The following is a 17046-nucleotide window of genomic DNA, read 5'->3' on the forward strand; positions in this document are numbered from 1 at the left end:
AGCACCACTTCCGGCTTTTTTCTATGTATGTGGTACCAAGGAATTGAACCCGGGTCTTCATGCATGCTAGGCAAACACTTTAACCACTAGGCCAAACTCCTGGCCCTAGCATTTGTTTTCTTGATGATAGCCATTCTGCCTGATAGGATAGAATGTTAGTGTAATTTATGTGTGTGTGCATTCAGGCCAGTTCTGAGACTTGAACTCAGGGCCTGAGTGCTGTCCCTGAGCTTTTTTGCTCAAAGCTAGCATTCTACCACTTGAGCCACAGCTTAAGTGGCATGAGCCGTGGGCACCTAGCTCAGTATAATTTCGATTTTCATTTCCTTTGTGGCTAAGCATGTTTGGTATTTTTTCCATGTATCTATTAGCTACTTTTATTTCTTCTTGGAACTGTCTGTTCTATTCTGTTTGGAGATCTTCATATATTTTGGATATTATTCCTTTATCTGTAGAATAAATGGCAAAGGTCTTCTCTCATTCTGTGGCTTGTCTTTTGTTTCTGGTGATTGCTTTTATTTTGCAGAAAATTTTAATTTGAACTAGTCTCATTGGTCAATCTTACTCCTGTTTTCTGGACAATTGGAGTTTTATTTAGAAAAGCATTACCTGCTGGCATGATTTTTTTTTATTAGCTTCTCTATCATCATCTGGAAAGAAAACATTAAAAACAGTTCTGATAAAGCATAGTCACTACTATGTATCATAAATGAGGTGTAAGAGTTGTTATGCTCAAGAATGATAGCGTACTGTCCTGTACCTTTAATACAGGAAGATACAATTTAAAAGACATAATTCAAGATATTATTGTACTTTTCTAGCAAAGTTCCCAATGGATGATGAGACAGCACTTTTTTTTTTTTTTGGGTCAATCATGGGGACTTGAACTTGGCCTGGGTGATGTCCCTGAGCTCTTCAGCTCAAGGCTACCATCTTATCCTCAAGCCAAGCCCCACTTTCCATTTTCTAGAGGTTAATTGGAGATAACAGTCTCAGGTCCTTTTGGGTCAGGGCTGTCTTTGGACATTGATCCTCAGATCTCAGCCTCCTGAGTAGCTAGGATTACAGGTGTGAGCACCACACCCAGCTTAAGACAGCACATTTTCTCTTGTGTAGTCACAATATAGTTACCAACCTTAGATGTTACATTGATACATTTGTCTGAATTTGATGTCATCTGTCATCTATACTCTAATTTTGTTAATTATCCCAATAGTATTCTTTCTTTTTCTTCTTTTTTGAAGGGTTTCTAGTTTAGCCCATAGTAGACCCTTGGCATCCGATTTTTTTTTTTTTTTTTTTTTTGGCATCCGATTTTTTTTGTTGACTTTTTGTTCCTGGGACTTGAACTCAGGGCATGGACACTTTCCCTGAGCCTTTTTACTTAAGGCTAGCACTCTAATACTTTGAGCCACAGCTCTACTTCTGGTTCTCTGATAGTTAATTGGAAATAAGAATCTCATAGATGTTCCTGCCTGGACTGGCTTTGAACCACCATTCTCAGAAATCAGCCTCCTGATTAGCTAGGATTTCAGGCTTGAGCCTTTGGTACCTGGCACATTATTTTATTTATTCATTTAATATAGGAGGTAACACAGAATATGTTACATTTAGATTTGTGTTCTGTGTTCTGTGTGTGTGTGTGTGTGTGTTTGTGTGTGTGTGTGTGTGAGAGTGTGAGTATGTGTTTTCTTGGAGATACTAGGCATTGAACATAGGACCTCAAGCTTGGTAATCACGTCCTCCTTTTGAGCCAAAGCCTCAGTTCTGCCTTTAGTTTTCATTAACTCCTTAGTTTCCTTAGCCTCTGTCTTTTATTATATTAACGTTTTTTTCAGAATACAGGTCCCAACCCCCTTTTTATAGTGGAATAGTACTAGGTTTGGCTTTGTTAGGATTTAGGTTATATGCTTGGCCAGAATCTACATAAAACTGTGTCCTTCCCCAAAACATGATGTGATCATCTACCTCCTCATTGGTGATGTTATTTGTTCTGTCAAGATGTTATTCAGTTTGTCCTTTGTATCATTAATTTCCTTCTTGCAACTTAGAAGCATTTTATGGTAATGTACTTTAGGACCATGCTCTTCATAAACAAAACATTCTCTCTAAATATAGCATCAGTTGACCATTCTCACCAAAACCAATCTCTCGTTCCTCCTCCTTCCATCCCCAATTACAAGGCTACTTTTAATACTTTGAGAGTCCCATAGCATATAAACCACTGAGGAAAAACAATCACCCCCCCTCCAGGAATAGTAGCTTTTCACTTAGCTAATCTACTTTACCTTTTTGAGTTCTTCCAGTCTATGAGCTCATTCTGATTTCCAGGAGTCATGGCTATGGCAGTGCTCTCTTCGTTCACTTTGTTCTGTACCGCTTGAGCCAATCATTATTACAGTGATTTTTCTAGCACTGCCACTACCCTCTGCATTGTATTTTCCCCTTTCAGTGTAGATTCATTGATTCTTACTTTTTCAATGGTTTATCATCACTTTTTGCCATTATTATTTTTCTTCTTCTTTTTTTTTTTTTTTTGCCAGTCCTGAGACTTGAACTTAGGGCCTGCACACTGTCCCTGAGCTTCTTTTGCTCAAGGCTAGCACTGTACCACTTGAGCCACAGCATCACTTCTGGCTTTTTCTGTTTATGTGGTACTGAGGAACTGAACCCAGGGCTTCATGCATGCTAGGCAAGCACTCTACTACTAAGCCACATTCCCAGCCTATTATTCTTTCTCCTTCTTATCTTCTTTTTTCCTCCCCAGTTCTGGGGCTTAAAATCTGTGCCTGGGTGCTACCCCTAACCTTCTTTTTGTGAATATTTCTGTTGAGTAAAAAGTGATTTCTTTTAGAAGTTCCATAGAAGTGGAACTGCTATGTCAAGTCATGTATCTTCTCATATTAATTATACATTACCAAACTGTACTCTAGAAAGTATTTATTTCTCTTTATGTTAATTATGTTTCACCCATTGTTTTTGTCAGCTGGAAAAGCGATTGGAGGACTGGTTAGAGAAGACATTGCCGGGCAGTGACTGGACACCAAATGCTCGGTTTATTATTCGTTCTTGGCTTCGAGATGGCCTCAAGCCACGCTGCATAACTCGAGATCTTAAATGGGGAACCCCTGTACCCTTAAAAGGTTTTGAGGACAAGGTAAAATCTTTTAATCTTTATTATTTAGCCCCAGGGATCACGGACTAGCCTACTTTTGTGTGTGTGGGTACTAGTCTTGTGATTTGAACTCAGGGTCTGGGCACTGTCTCTGAGCTTCTTTTGCTGAAGGCTAATGTTCTGCCACTTGAGCCTCAGCTCTGGCTTTTGTTTTTGGTAATTTATTAGAGATAGGAGTCTCATTGACTTGCCTCCTGGTCTGCCTTTGAACCTTGATCCTCAGATCTTAGCCTCTTAAGTAGCTAGGATTACAAGCTTGAGCCTGTAGTCAGCTACAGGCTAGACTTTTAAAGTATTCTTGTTTCTTTCTGAAACTTTGGGTTGTTCCTACTATGTTTCTTTTTTTGATTCTCTAGGTATTTTATGTCTGGTTTGATGCTACTATTGGTTACCTGTCCATCACAGCCAACTACACAGAGCAGTGGGAGAAATGGTGGAAGAACCCAGAGCAAGTGAGCAGTTCTTAGCTTATCTTTGGGTAGTGGGTGTGTGTAGCAGGAGGTATAAGCGTTGCATATCTAATTTTCTTGGGCTTTTGAAGAAAATCTCAAGAACTCTTTCTGAAATATATTGAAAGTCTCGAGAACTTTTTCTAAAATATATTCTTCTAGGTGGACCTTTACCAGTTCATGGCCAAAGACAATGTTCCCTTCCATGGACTAGTCTTTCCTTGTTCAGCCCTAGGAGCTGAGGACAACTACACCTTGGTCAAGCACCTCATTGCTACAGGTAGGTACCTTAGAAGAGTGCACTTTAGCTGTTTCTAGAGTTAGAAATTCAGGTGATCCTGGAGAGGTGCTAGGTTTTTTTGTTTTTTTTTATTATTTATTTATTTTTGCCAGTCCTGGGCTTGAGCTCAGGGCCTGAGCTCTGTCCTTGGACTTTCTCAAGGCTAGAGCTCTACCACTTAAGCTTCAGCATCATTTCCAGTTTTTTTTTTCTATGTATGTGGTACTAAGGAGTGGAATCCAGATCTTTGTGCTTGCTAGGCAAGCACTCTTAGGCTTGCCAAACTCTTGGCTCCTGTTTTGTTTTGTTTTATAGATTTTAACATTGATTTTTTTTGCATCGTATTTCAAATGTTAAGTTTAACAAATAAGTATTCAAGAATAGGATCTCTATATACAATCACTAGCACATAAATTTGAGAACAAAATTAAAATTAAGCTGAGAGTTTGTAGGTCAGATACATATCGATCTATATAATATAGAGTATATATCCCATCATAGATTTTTATGTCCATGTAGTTATATCTTCAAGATCATGTCAATGACCTTGAGTACCCCGAGTATTGAGTCTTCGCTCTTGTACTGTTTGGATCTAATATCCACATATAAAGGAGACCATGTGCCTTTTGTTCCTTTGTTCTTGACTTATTTTGGTCAACATGATTTGGTCTAGTTTCATCTACTTCCCAGCGAATGCCATTATTTTATCTTGTGTGTAAGCTATGTAGATTTCCATTGTATATATGTACCACATCTTTTGTATCCATTCATCTGTAGTGGGGCATCTGGGTTTCCATCACTTGGCTATTGTGAATAGAACAGAGATGAACGTGGCTGAGCAGGTGTCCTTATCATATCCTGGGTTATGGTGCTCAGGGTAGCTGCCTAGGAGTTGTATGGCTAGGTTTTATGGCTAGGTTATAGGGAAGGTCTATTCTTAGTTTTTTGAGGAACCTCCAAACTGCCTTCCAGAGTAGCTATACTAGTTTACGTTCCCACCAGCAGTGCATTAGGGTTCCTCTTTCTCAACAACCCTGCCAGCATTCGTCATTGTCTGAGTTCAGAGTAATGGTTATTCTGATTGTGGTAAGGTGGTATCTTAGGGTTGTTTTTATTTGCATTTCCTTTATGATCATGGGTGATGAGCATTTTCTCATATGTTTCTTTGCTATTTTAACTTCTTTTGATAAGTCTCTTTTTAGTTCCTTTGCCTATTTAGTGATTGGTTTGTTGGGTTTGGGAGGGGGTGGGATTCGTTTCTTGAGTTCCCTGTAGATATTGGATATTAAGCATTTGTCTGATGTATTATTGGTAAATATCTTCTCCCAGGTGGTTGGCTGTCTTTCTACTTTAGTAGCTATGTCTTTGTGCAGAAACTCCTTATTTTTAGGTAGTCCCATTTGTCAAGTCTCTCTCCAATCTGTTGTGACCCTGGGACTCTTGTTTAAGAAGTTTTTGCCTGTGCCTGTGAGTTACAGTGTCTCTCCTACTCTGTTGTGTAGCAGTTTCAGAGTTTCAGGTCTGATATTGAGGTCTTTGATCCATTTTGAGTTAATGTTTATGTATGGCAACAGGCTGGGATCAATGTTTAGTTTTCTACATGTGGCTGCCCAGTTTTCCCAGCACCAATAATTGGAGAGGCTTTGTTTATTCCACTGTATATCTCTGGCTCCTTTGTCGAATATAAGTTGAACTATAGGTATGAGGCTTTATTTCTGGATCTTCTATTCTGTTCCATTGATCTTCTGGTGTATTTTTTGTGCCAATATCAAGGTGTTTTTGTTATTATGGCTGCATAGAAGAGTTTTAAGTCTGGTATTGTAATACCATTGCTCTTTTTACCTAGAATTGATTTGGTTATTCTAGGTCTTTTGTTGTTTCATATGAACCATTGGATTATGCCTTCTATTTCAGTAAAGTATATCCTTGAGATTTTGATGGGGATTGCACTGAAATTGTATATCAATTTTGGAAGTATGGCCATTTTCACCTTTTTGGGGGGTGGTGGTCATAGCTTGAATTCTGGGCCAGGGCGCTGTCCCTGAGCTCTTTTGGTCAAAGCTAGTGCTCTACCACTTTGAGCTACAGCGCCATTTCCAGTTTTCTGGTGGTTAATTGGATATGATAGTCTCATGGACTTAAGTGCCTGGGCTGGCTTTGAACTGCGATCCTCAGATCTCAGCCTCCTGAGTAGCTAGAATTATAGGCTTGAGCCAGTGGCACCCATGTGGGTGCCAGGTGTTAAGGTAGGAGTTAAGATGAAATAAAAAATGGAGAACTCTAGGGGCCGGGAGTTTGGCCTAGTGGTTAAAGTGCTTGCCTAGCATGCATGAAGACCCGGGTTCGATTCCTCCATACCACATACATAGAAAAAAAAGCCAGAAGTGGTGCTGAGGCTCAAGTGGTAGAGCTCTAGCCTTGAGAAAGTCCAAGGACAGTGCTCAGGCCCTGAGCTCAAGCCCAGGACTGGCAAAAAAAAAAAAAAGAAAAAATGGAGAACTCTATCTGAAGGTAGTAAATTAGAAGCTGAAGAAACCATAAGACCAAACTAAAACTGTAGTAAGGTCAGTCATCAGTAACGCATGTCTGATATCCTAGATCCTCCGGATGCTGAGACCTGGAGAGCATCAGTTGAAGCTAACCCAAGCAGAGAAGCCTGTGAGACTATATCATGTTCATTTCACCAGCAAAATGCTGGACTGTAGGCATAGGTCACATGCTAGAGCACTAGCTGTGAGCAAGAAAGCTGAGGAAAGAGCACACGGGCAGGGTTCAATTCCCAATACTCAAGGCAGGATGTTGCTGGACAACTACCATAGATAGTAGGAAGAGTTAGTGAAGGATATGACTTGAACAGATAATTCTTTGTCTTTTCTGTTCAGAATACCTGAACTATGAAGATGGGAAATTCTCTAAGAGCCGGGGTGTGGGAGTATTTGGAGACATGGCCCAGAGCACAGGAATCCCTGCTGACATCTGGCGTTTTTATCTGCTATACATTCGGCCTGAGGGCCAAGACAGTGCCTTCTCTTGGACAGACATGCTGCTCAAGAATAACTCTGAGCTGCTTAACAACCTGGGTAACTTCATCAACAGGTAGGACTTGGTGGAGGGGCAGAGTAAGCAAATTGGCTGGGAATGGGCCAGTTCTCAAGAGACAGGAATGTGGAGAGAAATACTCAGTAGGCAGAGGCTGTGAGGGTATGAGGGGTGGAAAAACAGCGGAGAACGTTGATTTCTGTCAGTTTAGATATGCCCCCAGGACATACGTGCTTGAGGGAATAGTCAGTTGTAGAGATATGATGAAGCAAAATGGTCACAGTAGTTTTGTTTTGTTTTGTTTTGTTTTTTGGAGGTGGGAGAAGGGGAGGTGGTAGATGGCTCTGGGGTTTGAACTCAGGGATTTGCACTTGCTAGGCAGGTGCTCTACCGCCTGAGCCATGCCCCTATCCCTTATTAATGTGCTTTGCAGAATTGTAGATATATTCTGTCTTCACACACACAAAAAATTTACCCACATATTACAAAAGTTTGGTGATAAGGGTTATTCTTCCACAGAAATAGGAAGCTTCCATTGCATTCTTCAGAGTTGTTAGCGTAGGCTACATCCTACCATAGCAGTTCTATAGCTCAGTTGTAATTTTTTTTTTTTTCTTTGCCAGTCCGGGGCTTGAGCTCAGGGCCTAAGCCCTGTCCTTGGACTTTCTCAAGGCTAGGGCTCTACCACTTGAGCCTCAGCACCACTGCTGGCTTTTTTTTCTATGTATGTGGTACCGCGGAATCGAACCTGGGTCTTCATGCATGCTAGGCAAGCACTTTTACTACTAGGCCAAACTCCTGGCCCTAGCTCAGTTGTACTTTACTAGCAAGTGTAAAGCCTTGGGTTTGATCTTCAGTACCAAAGTGAGGGAAAAAAGCCCTTTATGGCTTAGTATTCTAAAGTCTCCCTGGACCGTTAGCTCTGTCCTTAGCTAGCTAACACATAGATATTTCTATTTTGTTATTCTGAATATTTACCTTTTCAGCATGTATAATTGTTTACCTTTATTAGATTTGTATGCAGTTACATTCTTTGGAGAGAAAATAGAATTTGTTGTAAAACAGTCAATTTGGGGATGAGAACTAGTGAGAGGGGAAAGAGCCAATGGAGAAGGTGAAGGGTAAATATGGGCTGGGAATGTGGCCTAGTAATAGAATAGAACATATGAATCCCTGGGTTCAATAACTCAGAACTGTATAAATAGAAGAAACCAAAGTAGCACTGTGGCTCAAGTGGTAGAGTGTTAGCCTTGAGCAAAAGCAGCTCAAGGATAGTGTCCAGGCCCTGAGTTCAAGCCCCAGGCTGGCAAAAAAAAAAAGGCAAATATGGTAGACATTTTTGATGAAAATAGAAAAGTGAATCCTGTTAAAATTGTTTTAAGAAGCAGAGGATGGGAGATGAGGGAGAGAGACAGAGGGAGGGAGTTTGATGTGGTTCATTGTATGTATGTTTGGGGATGTCACAATGAACCTGCTGACTCCCTTGCGTCCCTAATATATGCTAATAGAAAAAAAATGTCTGTTCAGGAATCTTAAATGAATGAAGAGGTGTAGAAACATGATTACACTGTCTGGGAGTTTGGCCTAGTGGTAGAGTGCTTGCCTAGCATGCACAAAGACCCAGGTTTGATTTCTCAGTATCACATACATAGAAAAAACCCAGAACTATTGCTGTGGCTCAAGTGATAAAGCGCTACCCTTGAGAAAGTCCAAGAACAGTGCTCAGGTCCTGAACTCAAGCCCAGGACTAGCAAAAAAAACAAAAAAAATAGGGTCACATTTCTATAAGGAGTCTGGGTAGTAACTTCCCTCTTGTCTCCCTCCATCAAGAGCTGGGATGTTTGTGTCTAAGTTTTTTGGGGGCTGTGTGCCTGAGATGGTGCTTACCCCTGATGATCAGCGCCTGCTGGCCCATATCACCCTGGAGCTCCAGCACTATCACCAGCTTCTGGAAAAGGTTCGGTAAGTAATCTCTACCTGTTTCACAGCAACTACTTACTGGCCTGTTGAGAGCCCCCATATACTTGTTGCTTTCTCTCTTTCCAGCATCCGGGATGCTTTACGCAGTATCCTAACCATGTCTAGACATGGTAACCAATACATTCAAGTGAATGAACCCTGGAAACGGATTAAAGGCAATGAGGCAGACAGGTGTGTTAAGGGGGAGTAGAGTTTTGGCTATAGGAATTACATGTGTCTTCTTGGAGGTCTTAACTAATCTTTCTTCTCCCCCCAGGCAGCGCGCAGGCACAGTGACAGGCTTGGCAGTGAATTTAGCTGCCTTGCTATCTGTTATGATCCAACCTTACATGCCTACAGTTAGCGCCACCATCCAGGCCCAGCTGCAGCTCCCACTTCAGGTCTGCAGTGTGCTTCCCACAAAGTTCCTGTGTACCTTGCCGGCAGGGCACCAGATTGGCACAGTAAGTCTCTGAGTTAGATGGGATAATCTCTATTAATATTCTTTTTTTTTTTTTTTTTACTATGCAGCACTTAGGATGGGGTTAGAGATCTATCAACCATAATGCTAGCAGGTAGTTGACAAGAGAGTACAGGGTAGCCATTTCCTCTTTGCACAGATAAGTGTATCTTAAACTTCTAAATCATCTTAGCATCACTACGTTTAAATTCTGTGAATATTTGCTTTCATTATGACTGTTTCCTGAATTTTCCTGAAACAAGCAAGTATTTGCTCAGTGTTACGCTTGTTATCTTTTCCAAAACATTTAGGATTTCTAAATGTCTCAGAGTAGGGTTAGAGAGGCTCCTCTGTATAATCTGTAGAGTTGCTACTAATTAGTGAATGATTCTGGAATTTGTTTTCACAGGTCAGTCCCCTGTTCCAAAAACTGGAAAATGACCAGATTGAAAGTTTGAGGCAGCGCTTTGGAGGGGGCCAGGTGAGAAAGCTAGACCATGACCTCACTCAGCAGCAGCCTCAGGAGCACCATCCCAGTTTCCCCAAGTAGTCCTCATTCATCTCTTTCCATCTTTTTGGTCCTGATGCTTCTTCACTTACTAGTTTTCCCTTTCTATCTTAGCTAGAAGAGTCTTTGGAGTTCAAGGTAATCATTTCTCCTTTGAGATGTTATATAAACCTGGAGCTCAGGAGCTATTTATGACAGCTAGAGCAATAATCCTGTTGTTCTTCTCTAGGCAAAAGCATCCCCTAAGTCAACGGTTGTAGATAGTGTTACAGCTGGGGTGCAGCAGATACAGATACTGATGGATGAAGTGACAAAACAGGTATGAAACTTGAGCATTGTGGGAAAAGTGCAAAAGCTAAATCCTAAACAGGTCATATCCTGGTCTCACTGTTATTCCTTCCTACCCTTCTTTTAGGGCAACATTGTCCGAGAACTGAAAGCACAAAAGGCAGACAAGAACCAGGTTGCTGCAGAGGTGGCTAAGCTTTTAGACCTAAAGAAACAGTTGGCGCTAGCTGAGGGGAAACCCCTGGAAACCCCACCTAAAGGCAAGAAAAAAAAGTGAGATAACTTGTTCATAGAAAGCCACTTTACTGGATATGAACAATAATTAATAAATGTACAATCTCTATATATACAAGTTGAGATACTTTCCTTTGGTCTACTCCAAATATTCCCCCTACTGAACATGTGCAGTTGATGGTCATGTCATTGGCATGGTGTGTGGCTGGTCACTTGGTGTATGACCACTTCCATGAAAGGTAGGTAGTGGCCCAAGTTGAAGAGTGACAGTCTCAATTGTTCATGTTTGGTGCAGATTAACCATTCGGTCAATCAGAGCTCGGCGCGTTGCTTCTACTTCCTTGGTCAGTCGTTCAATTTCCTGTTTGAGTCGTTCATTCTCTTCAGCTAGCTGTGCTACTTTCTTTTCATTCTCTTGTTCTTTCTCCTTCATACGCTGCTTCCCAGCACGGGCTGGGCATGGGCCACTCTGTTTCCGTTTCCTGGTTCTTCTTTGCTCTTCCTCCTCTTCCTCCTGCACCAGGGAATTCTGACTGGAGTCTGGGGATTGAGGGCTCTGCGAGGTGCTTGTGACCTCTGCTGGTCCTGGCAACTCAGTCAGCCAAGCTAGAGATGTGGGGTCAAGAGTGGTGAAGGTTTTTGATTCTTCCTTTAAGGAAATAAGGAAAAGGAGATGAATATTAGTTGCAGAAGAAAAAGTAACTTCCTATCTCGGTTTTAGGACTAGCATTCTCACCTCTTCGTTTCCAGGGGATGAGATATAGGTACCCCCTTCTGAGGACAGGACCTCCTGCAGGTCCTCATACCAGGCTTCCAGCTCCCAACTGGACATTGTCCCGAAGGGGAAAGGCAATGACTCAGCAGCCATCTCTGCAGTGGATCAGGTTCTACAAAAGTATATACTCAAGATAAAAGCTCCATTAGACCACAGGTTGAGAAACTGTTCTGCTGCCTGTATATTTTTCTCATTTCTTAAAAATTTAAGATACGGTTTCAATATACAGTCCAGCTAGCCTTGAACTCAAGATTCTCCTTTCTCAACCTCTCAAGTTCTGATATTACAGGCACTGCATTATCACATCTAGTCCTATAAAATATTTCTACTGGAACAGTCACATCCATTTTTTTTTAAGATTGTATTTCTACAATACTAGACATGAATATTGGTGTTGGGGACTGAACACTGGGCACTGCACATGCTAAGCATCCATTCTGCATTTTTTTTTTTTTTTGGTCATAGGACTTGAACTCTGGGCCTAGGTGCTGTCCCTGAACTCTTCAGCTCAAGGCTAGCACATAATGCCACTTCTGGTTTTCTGATGGCTAATTGGAGATAAGAGTTGTGTACTTTAGTGCCCGGGCTGGCACTGAACTGTGATCCTCAGATCTCAGCCTTCTGAGTAACTAGGATTCCAGATATGAGCCACCAGTGCCTGGCTTTTACATTCATTCTTATCAGTGAACATATCCAACCCAATATTAACATTTCTTTAGAGTGTATGTTCTGTTTTTTTGCTCATGACTGGAGCTCTACCATTTGAACCACCTCCACTTCCTAACTTTTTACTGGCTAAATGGAGATCAAGGTCTTTAAAAGGCTGGATATTGGTGGCCCACACCTGGAATCCTAGCTATATAGTGAACGGAAACCTGAGCCAGCCCAGGCAGGAAAATCTGTGATCTTCCATCTCCAGTTAATTATCAAAAAGCTGAACATGGGGTTGTGGTTCAAGTGATAGAGAACTAGCCTTGAGCTCAGGGACAGGGCTTAGAATGCCCAAGTTCAAGACCCAGAACCAGTACAGGAGGGAAAAAAAAAAGTTGTCTAGTTACAAATTTCAATCCTCAGATCTCAGGCTTCTGAAGGATTAGGATTATAAATATGAGCCACTGGTACCAGTCCTGGGGCTTGAAATAGGCCTGCACACTGTACCCGAGCTTCTTTTACTCAAGGCTAGCACTCTACTGCTTGAGCCACAGCACCACTCCTGGTCTTTTCTGTTTATGTGGTACTAAGGAATTGAACCCAGGGCTTGCATGCTAGGCAAGCACTCCTCCAACTAAGCCTGGATATACATTCTTAATGAGATCTTAGTAAAAGTACTCGGTGTACTTGGAAACACTTGGCTATTTCTAGGGGCAGTGTTCCTGTCTCGTGTGTGGGGCATTTGAGCAAATGGTTCTTTGGTTCATCTGACCCTAATGAGGACTGGTAAGATTAAAAAAAAAAAAAAAGTACCTTTGTTGGGATTTTGTCATTCTTAAATCAGCTTTCAATTCTGAAATACAATAAAATATTTATTTGGAACCAGGTGTTGGTGCCTTATGCCTGTAATCCTAGTTACTTAAGAGGCTGAGATCTGAGGATTGTGGTTTGAAACCAGACCATGTGGGAGTCTGACTCCTCTCCAATTAAGCACCAAAAAAGCCAGAAATAGAGCTGTGGCTCAAGTTCAAGCCCCAGGACGTGTGTGTGTCTGTGTCTGTGTGTCTCTCTCTCTCCAAATACTGGTTTGGTCATTTTGTTATAGGATGACCTAACGATGGACATGGTATGACACCAAAAATTTGCTTGGATTGAAACTTACTCTCCCATTATGGCTAGATCTTTTACTAACTTATTAGAATCCCAGCAAAGGGATTCTAGCAACATCTTTTAGGAATTAGTTTTGGAAAAGGTTCAGTTAAATTTACCTGCTTTCAGGTGTGATGATGTATGAAGATACACTTCCTTCTGTAACACTGTAGGGAACAAAGGTAAATGTTAGCCATTTTTGAAAGAGAAAGATGAAAGTTATTTACCTCCAGTCTCCTAATGCCCTTTCATAGTTACAGTCCTATATCCAATTCCAAGGACAGAAGAAAGCTCAACTTCCTTTATTTTTAGTTGTTGACATTTGTAGTCCCAATTGCATAACAAGCAAACTACTGGCCAAATCAGCATTTTCTAAAATCAATGCAGGGCTGAAATATGTCAGAGTAAAGACTGAATTTTGGGGAGATATGTACTCTAAGTGTACATTTCCAGATTGGATCTCTCCTAGCAGTTCATCTCTGCTGTCTACTGCCTATTTTCCATCTTTTTTGGATATCTAAAGCCCTTTAGCTTATGTCAATAAAGAAATTGGATCTGGGCCAGAAGCATGGCATATTGATAGAGTGCTTGCCTAGCATGCACGAAGCCCTGTGTTCGATTCCTTGGTACCACATACACAGAAAAAGCCGGAAGTGGAGCTGTGGCTCAAGTGGTAGAGTCCTAGCTTTGAGAAAGGCCAAGGACAGTGCCCAGACCCTGAACTCAAGCCCCAGGCCTGGGAGGAAAAATCGGATCTTTCCCTTTAGTTTTTATTTTTTTGGTCAGTTGTGGGTCTTGAACTCAGGGCCTTAGGGCTGTCCTTGTGCCCTTCAGCTGAAAGCTAGCGCTCTACCCCTTGAGCCACAGTGCTACTTCTGGTTTTTTGGTGGTTAATTGGAGATAAGAGTCTCATAGACTTTAGTGCCTAGGCTGGCTTTGAACTGCGATCCTCAGATCTCAGTATCCTGTGTAGCTAGAATTATAGGCATGAGTCATCAGTGCCCAGCTCAGATCTTTCCCTTCTAAGGGTATCCCTGTCTCACTGAATTGGAAATTGTAGTTGCTTAAGTTAACCCTGGTACCACCCTGATTCCCCTCACCTCACACCTCACAACTCAATCCAGACTACCTCATTGTTTTAAAAATACTCAAGACCTAAACACTCCTTCCAATCCCATTGTTTCCAAATGTAGATTTGTCATTATTTCCCTGAATTCCTTTGAGTCCTTGCAGGATTGTCTCAATTCTGCTTTTGTTACGTACCCCACATGATCTGTGTATGAATACTGAAGTTAAAGTGAGCCTGCTTCTCCCTCACCCCACTTTTTTTTTTCTGGTTGTGGGACTTGAACTGGGCACTGTTCCTGAGCTCTTCAGCTCAAAGCTATTGCTTTATTACTTGAGCCACAGTGCCACTTCCAGCTTTTCTGGTGGTTAATTTGTGATAAGAGTCTCAGCCTTTTGTGCCCTGGCAGGCTTTGAGCCATAATCCTCAGATCTCAGACTCCTGAGTAACTAGGATTACACTGATACCGGCTCATCCCGCTTTTTATTTTTAAGATGTTGATGCTTGAACCCAGGAAGGCCTTGTATATGCTAGGCAAGCACTCTTGCCTAGCTAAAAGGATGTATCCACAGCCCTTTTAAAATAGGTCATTCCTCTGCTCAGAACCCTCCTGACTTTCTACTTCACACATATTAAAGACAAAACATCCTCAAAATAGTTTCCAAGGATCTACACAATCTGCCTCTTCCCTGCCTGGGTTTTCATCCACCACTCTCCCAACTTACTAGCTCAGTCCACCAGTTTGTTCCCAAAGCTCCCAAACATGCTTCAGTTTTCTGCCTTTTGGCTTAGATCTTCTGGAAAGCTCTTCAACATAATCTTCATGACTTATTGGATTACCTTCTCTGCATTTGTAATTTCTGCACATGACAAACCACATCCTGAACATTATCTGCCCTTTCCTGCTTTAGTTTTCTCCAGTGGGAGGCATAGTGCCTCCCAGTAAAATATAAGCTTTTTTACTTTTTTTTTTTCTTTTGCTAGTCCTTGGGCTTTTACAAGGCTAGAGCTCTACCACTTGAGCTACTTCTGGCTTTCTCTATATATGTGGTACTGAGGAATCGAACCTGGGTCTTTGTGCATGCTAGGCAAGCACTCTACCACTAGGCCAAACTCCCAGCCCCAATATAAGCTTTTCTAAAAAATTGTTGAGGTGATGTATAGAGGGGTTACAATTACATTTGTCAGGTAGTGGGTACATTACTTCTTGAACATTTATACTCCTTTCCCATGTTTTTCTATCACTTTCCCTACCCCACCCCTAAATATGAGCTTTTGAGAGCAGAGATTCCCCCCCCCACAGTCTTTAGGAGGTACTCTGGACCCCAATCTTTGTGTCACATAGCAGGTGCACATTAAATATTAAAATGGAGATCTGGGATGTAGCTCAGTGGCAAAGCACTTGCCCACCAAGTGAACATCGTAGGTTCAATCCCTAGAAAAAAAGACCCCCTGCCCCCCTCAAAAAACAACTGTAAAATGAATGGAAAAAAATCACCCCCAGTCACTTAAGAAAAAGAGAACTAAACCAGGACCAGTGCATAGCTACCTGTCCCGGAGGACTGGAGATGCAATATTGCCCTGTGTATTTCTCTGTAAGGCTGTCCTCTCTGGGGAGCATTCCCTTGCCTTATAATCTATGGGATGTGGCTTTCATCAGCAGTGAAGTTCCAGACCAGAGGGCTACAGAGCCAAACTGTGGGCTGGCCTGATGCAATGGTTACAGAGATTAGTTGGGAGACCGGACAGGGAGAGGCATAGTTGATCAAGCCCAGGAGAAGGCCCGTGCCCTAGGGAAATCCCAAATGGTTTCCAGGCTGCTCTCTTGTGCGGTAAGCCGGGAGACCTCTGGGGAAAAGGGAAACTCCATCTATGCTTCCCGTCCATCGGTAACCCTGCTCCCAAAGGTGTCCATCTCAAGATTCCATCCTGAGCCTCAGCCCTACAAACGTTGCAGCTGAAAGCTGGGGGTGGGGTAGGGGAAATGCCGCTGGTGGCCAAGCAGCGGAAACGGCAGAAGCCACCGTCACGAGGAGGTGTGTCCTGCCGTCCCGCCTCTCTGGATAGGCCTGAAGTGGCCCGGAGCTGGCTGGCAACGGAAAAGGATGAATTTCCCGAGGGCAACAGAGGTCTCTCCGCACAGCAGCTCAGAGCAAGGGCTCTTGTTCCAGGTAGGGGGAAAGTGACGTTATCGCCCGAAGGAAGAGGTGCGTACCCTTGAGAGCACTACCCCTGAATAGAAGATTCTCCCCACCCCTGCTCCGGACAGTCCCTAAGTTCGTAATGGAGGGGGTGGAGCCACATCCTAAAGGGCAGACGTCCCAACTCTTGAGAGGACGACTGGTATTCGCCAAGGATGGGAAAGTAAAGGGTGGATAGGGAGTCAGTACTCGCCTTTCTCCTCAGATTCCAGCTCTGACTTTGGCTCTGTCGCTGCCACCGGTTCATCTTCAACATGATATGCTCTTGGTATTACCCTCAAGTGTCCGTCCTCCTGAGCGCGGAGCTGTGATCTTTTACCACGGCTTTGCCCTCCTCTCCGGGGCGGGATCCAGAGGACTGCCAATCAGAAAGCGGCACGCCGGCACTAGCCCCGCCCCACCCTCACAGCAGCCACTCAGGAGCCCCGCGGCACCACCCACATCTCTACCTCCCGCTTGGGAGTCGACGTCGATTTGGACCCGGAAGTGGCTTTTGGTCACGAGGCCCCGTGGAGGAGGTGGGTGAGTCATGCGCGCGCGCGGAGGGGAGTGTGAACGGGGGGAGGGGAGGACGGGGGGCGGGGATGATGCAATGTTTGGCAACCGGTGTCTGCACGCGCACGCGCAAGAGGACGTCGAGGGTGGTGGGAAGTACGGGGGGGGGGGGGAGGTGGGAGAGGAGAGAGGGCGGGGCGCCAGCTCCCAGCACCCAACGGCCCCAACGGCTTTCAACTGTGGCCACCCTTAGGCTGCGGCACGGAACCTCATCGCAGCGTTTTCCCCTTAGGAGCTGCTGTTCTGCCCGCTTCGCT

The 17046-nt window shown here is 43.2% G+C and overlaps 3 protein-coding genes across 6 annotated transcripts in view; 1 reads left to right on the top strand and 2 right to left on the bottom strand.

The window, feature by feature from the left end:
• Mars1 (methionyl-tRNA synthetase 1) overlaps positions 1 to 10435 on the top strand; it is a 23483-nt gene extending 13048 nt beyond the window's left edge. Inside the window, exons 12-22 of one of the 2 annotated variants that reach the window (XM_090327627.1) lie at positions 2987 to 3157; positions 3532 to 3627; positions 3787 to 3904; positions 6787 to 7000; positions 8774 to 8905; positions 8990 to 9094; positions 9180 to 9366; positions 9772 to 9843; positions 9985 to 10008; positions 10100 to 10189; positions 10286 to 10435. In XM_090327627.1, coding sequence (XP_090183753.1) covers positions 2987 to 3157; positions 3532 to 3627; positions 3787 to 3904; positions 6787 to 7000; positions 8774 to 8905; positions 8990 to 9094; positions 9180 to 9366; positions 9772 to 9843; positions 9985 to 10008; positions 10100 to 10189; positions 10286 to 10435 — 1359 coding nt within the window. The remainder of the gene's footprint in view (positions 1 to 2986; positions 3158 to 3531; positions 3628 to 3786; positions 3905 to 6786; positions 7001 to 8773; positions 8906 to 8989; positions 9095 to 9179; positions 9367 to 9771; positions 9844 to 9984; positions 10009 to 10099; positions 10190 to 10285) is intronic. The other variant, XM_090327635.1, reaches the window with a different exon arrangement.
• Positions 10436 to 10479: 44 nt separating this feature from the next.
• Positions 10480 to 11294, bottom strand: Ddit3 (DNA damage inducible transcript 3). The gene is made up of 2 exons (XM_090327668.1): positions 11129 to 11294; positions 10480 to 11041 (listed from the first exon to the last, which is right to left on the bottom strand). Exons 1-2 carry the CDS (start codon positions 11258 to 11260, stop codon positions 10673 to 10675), a joined length of 501 nt encoding a protein of 166 aa, XP_090183794.1. The 5' UTR covers positions 11261 to 11294; the 3' UTR covers positions 10480 to 10672.
• LOC150067104 (DDIT3 upstream open reading frame protein) lies at positions 11208 to 16715 on the bottom strand. Of its 3 annotated transcripts, none has more exons than XM_090327689.1 (3): positions 16428 to 16715; positions 13087 to 13134; positions 11208 to 11294 (listed from the first exon to the last, which is right to left on the bottom strand). In XM_090327689.1, exons 1-2 carry the CDS (start codon positions 16488 to 16490, stop codon positions 13093 to 13095), a joined length of 105 nt encoding a protein of 34 aa, XP_090183815.1. In that variant the 5' UTR covers positions 16491 to 16715; the 3' UTR covers positions 11208 to 11294; positions 13087 to 13092. The 3 variants fall into 3 exon arrangements, with proteins under 3 accessions (XP_090183815.1, XP_090183802.1, XP_090183811.1); XM_090327676.1 differs by having other exon boundaries at positions 11240 to 11279; positions 16428 to 16698; XM_090327685.1 differs by lacking the exon at positions 11208 to 11294 and adding an exon at positions 12639 to 12671.
• Between the last annotated feature and the right edge of the window lie 331 nt (positions 16716 to 17046).

Source organism: Megascapheus bottae, chromosome 2 (assembly GCF_031878675.1).
Source record: "Megascapheus bottae isolate mThoBot1 chromosome 2, mThoBot2.hap1, whole genome shotgun sequence".
NCBI lineage: Eukaryota > Metazoa > Chordata > Mammalia > Rodentia > Geomyidae > Megascapheus > Megascapheus bottae.

What these genes read in the sequence shown, in the direction of transcription:
- Ddit3 (XM_090327668.1), bottom strand. Translation starts at nt 11,260, where the DNA reads ATGGCTGCTGAGTCATTGCCTTTCCCCTTCGGGACAATGTCCAGTTGG. An exon ending in CATCCCCTGGAAACGAAGAG is followed by an intron (nt 11,042 to 11,128) that starts GTGAGAATGCTA and finishes ATTTCCTTAAAG; the next exon opens with GAAGAATCAAAAACCTTCAC.
- LOC150067104 (XM_090327689.1), bottom strand. Translation starts at nt 16,490, where the DNA reads ATGTTGAAGATGAACCGGTGGCAGCGACAGAGCCAAAGTCAGAGCTGG. An exon ending in GCTGGAATCTGAGGAGAAAG is followed by an intron (nt 13,135 to 16,427) that starts GCGAGTACTGAC and finishes TGTTCCCTACAG; the next exon opens with TGTTACAGAAGGAAGTGTAT.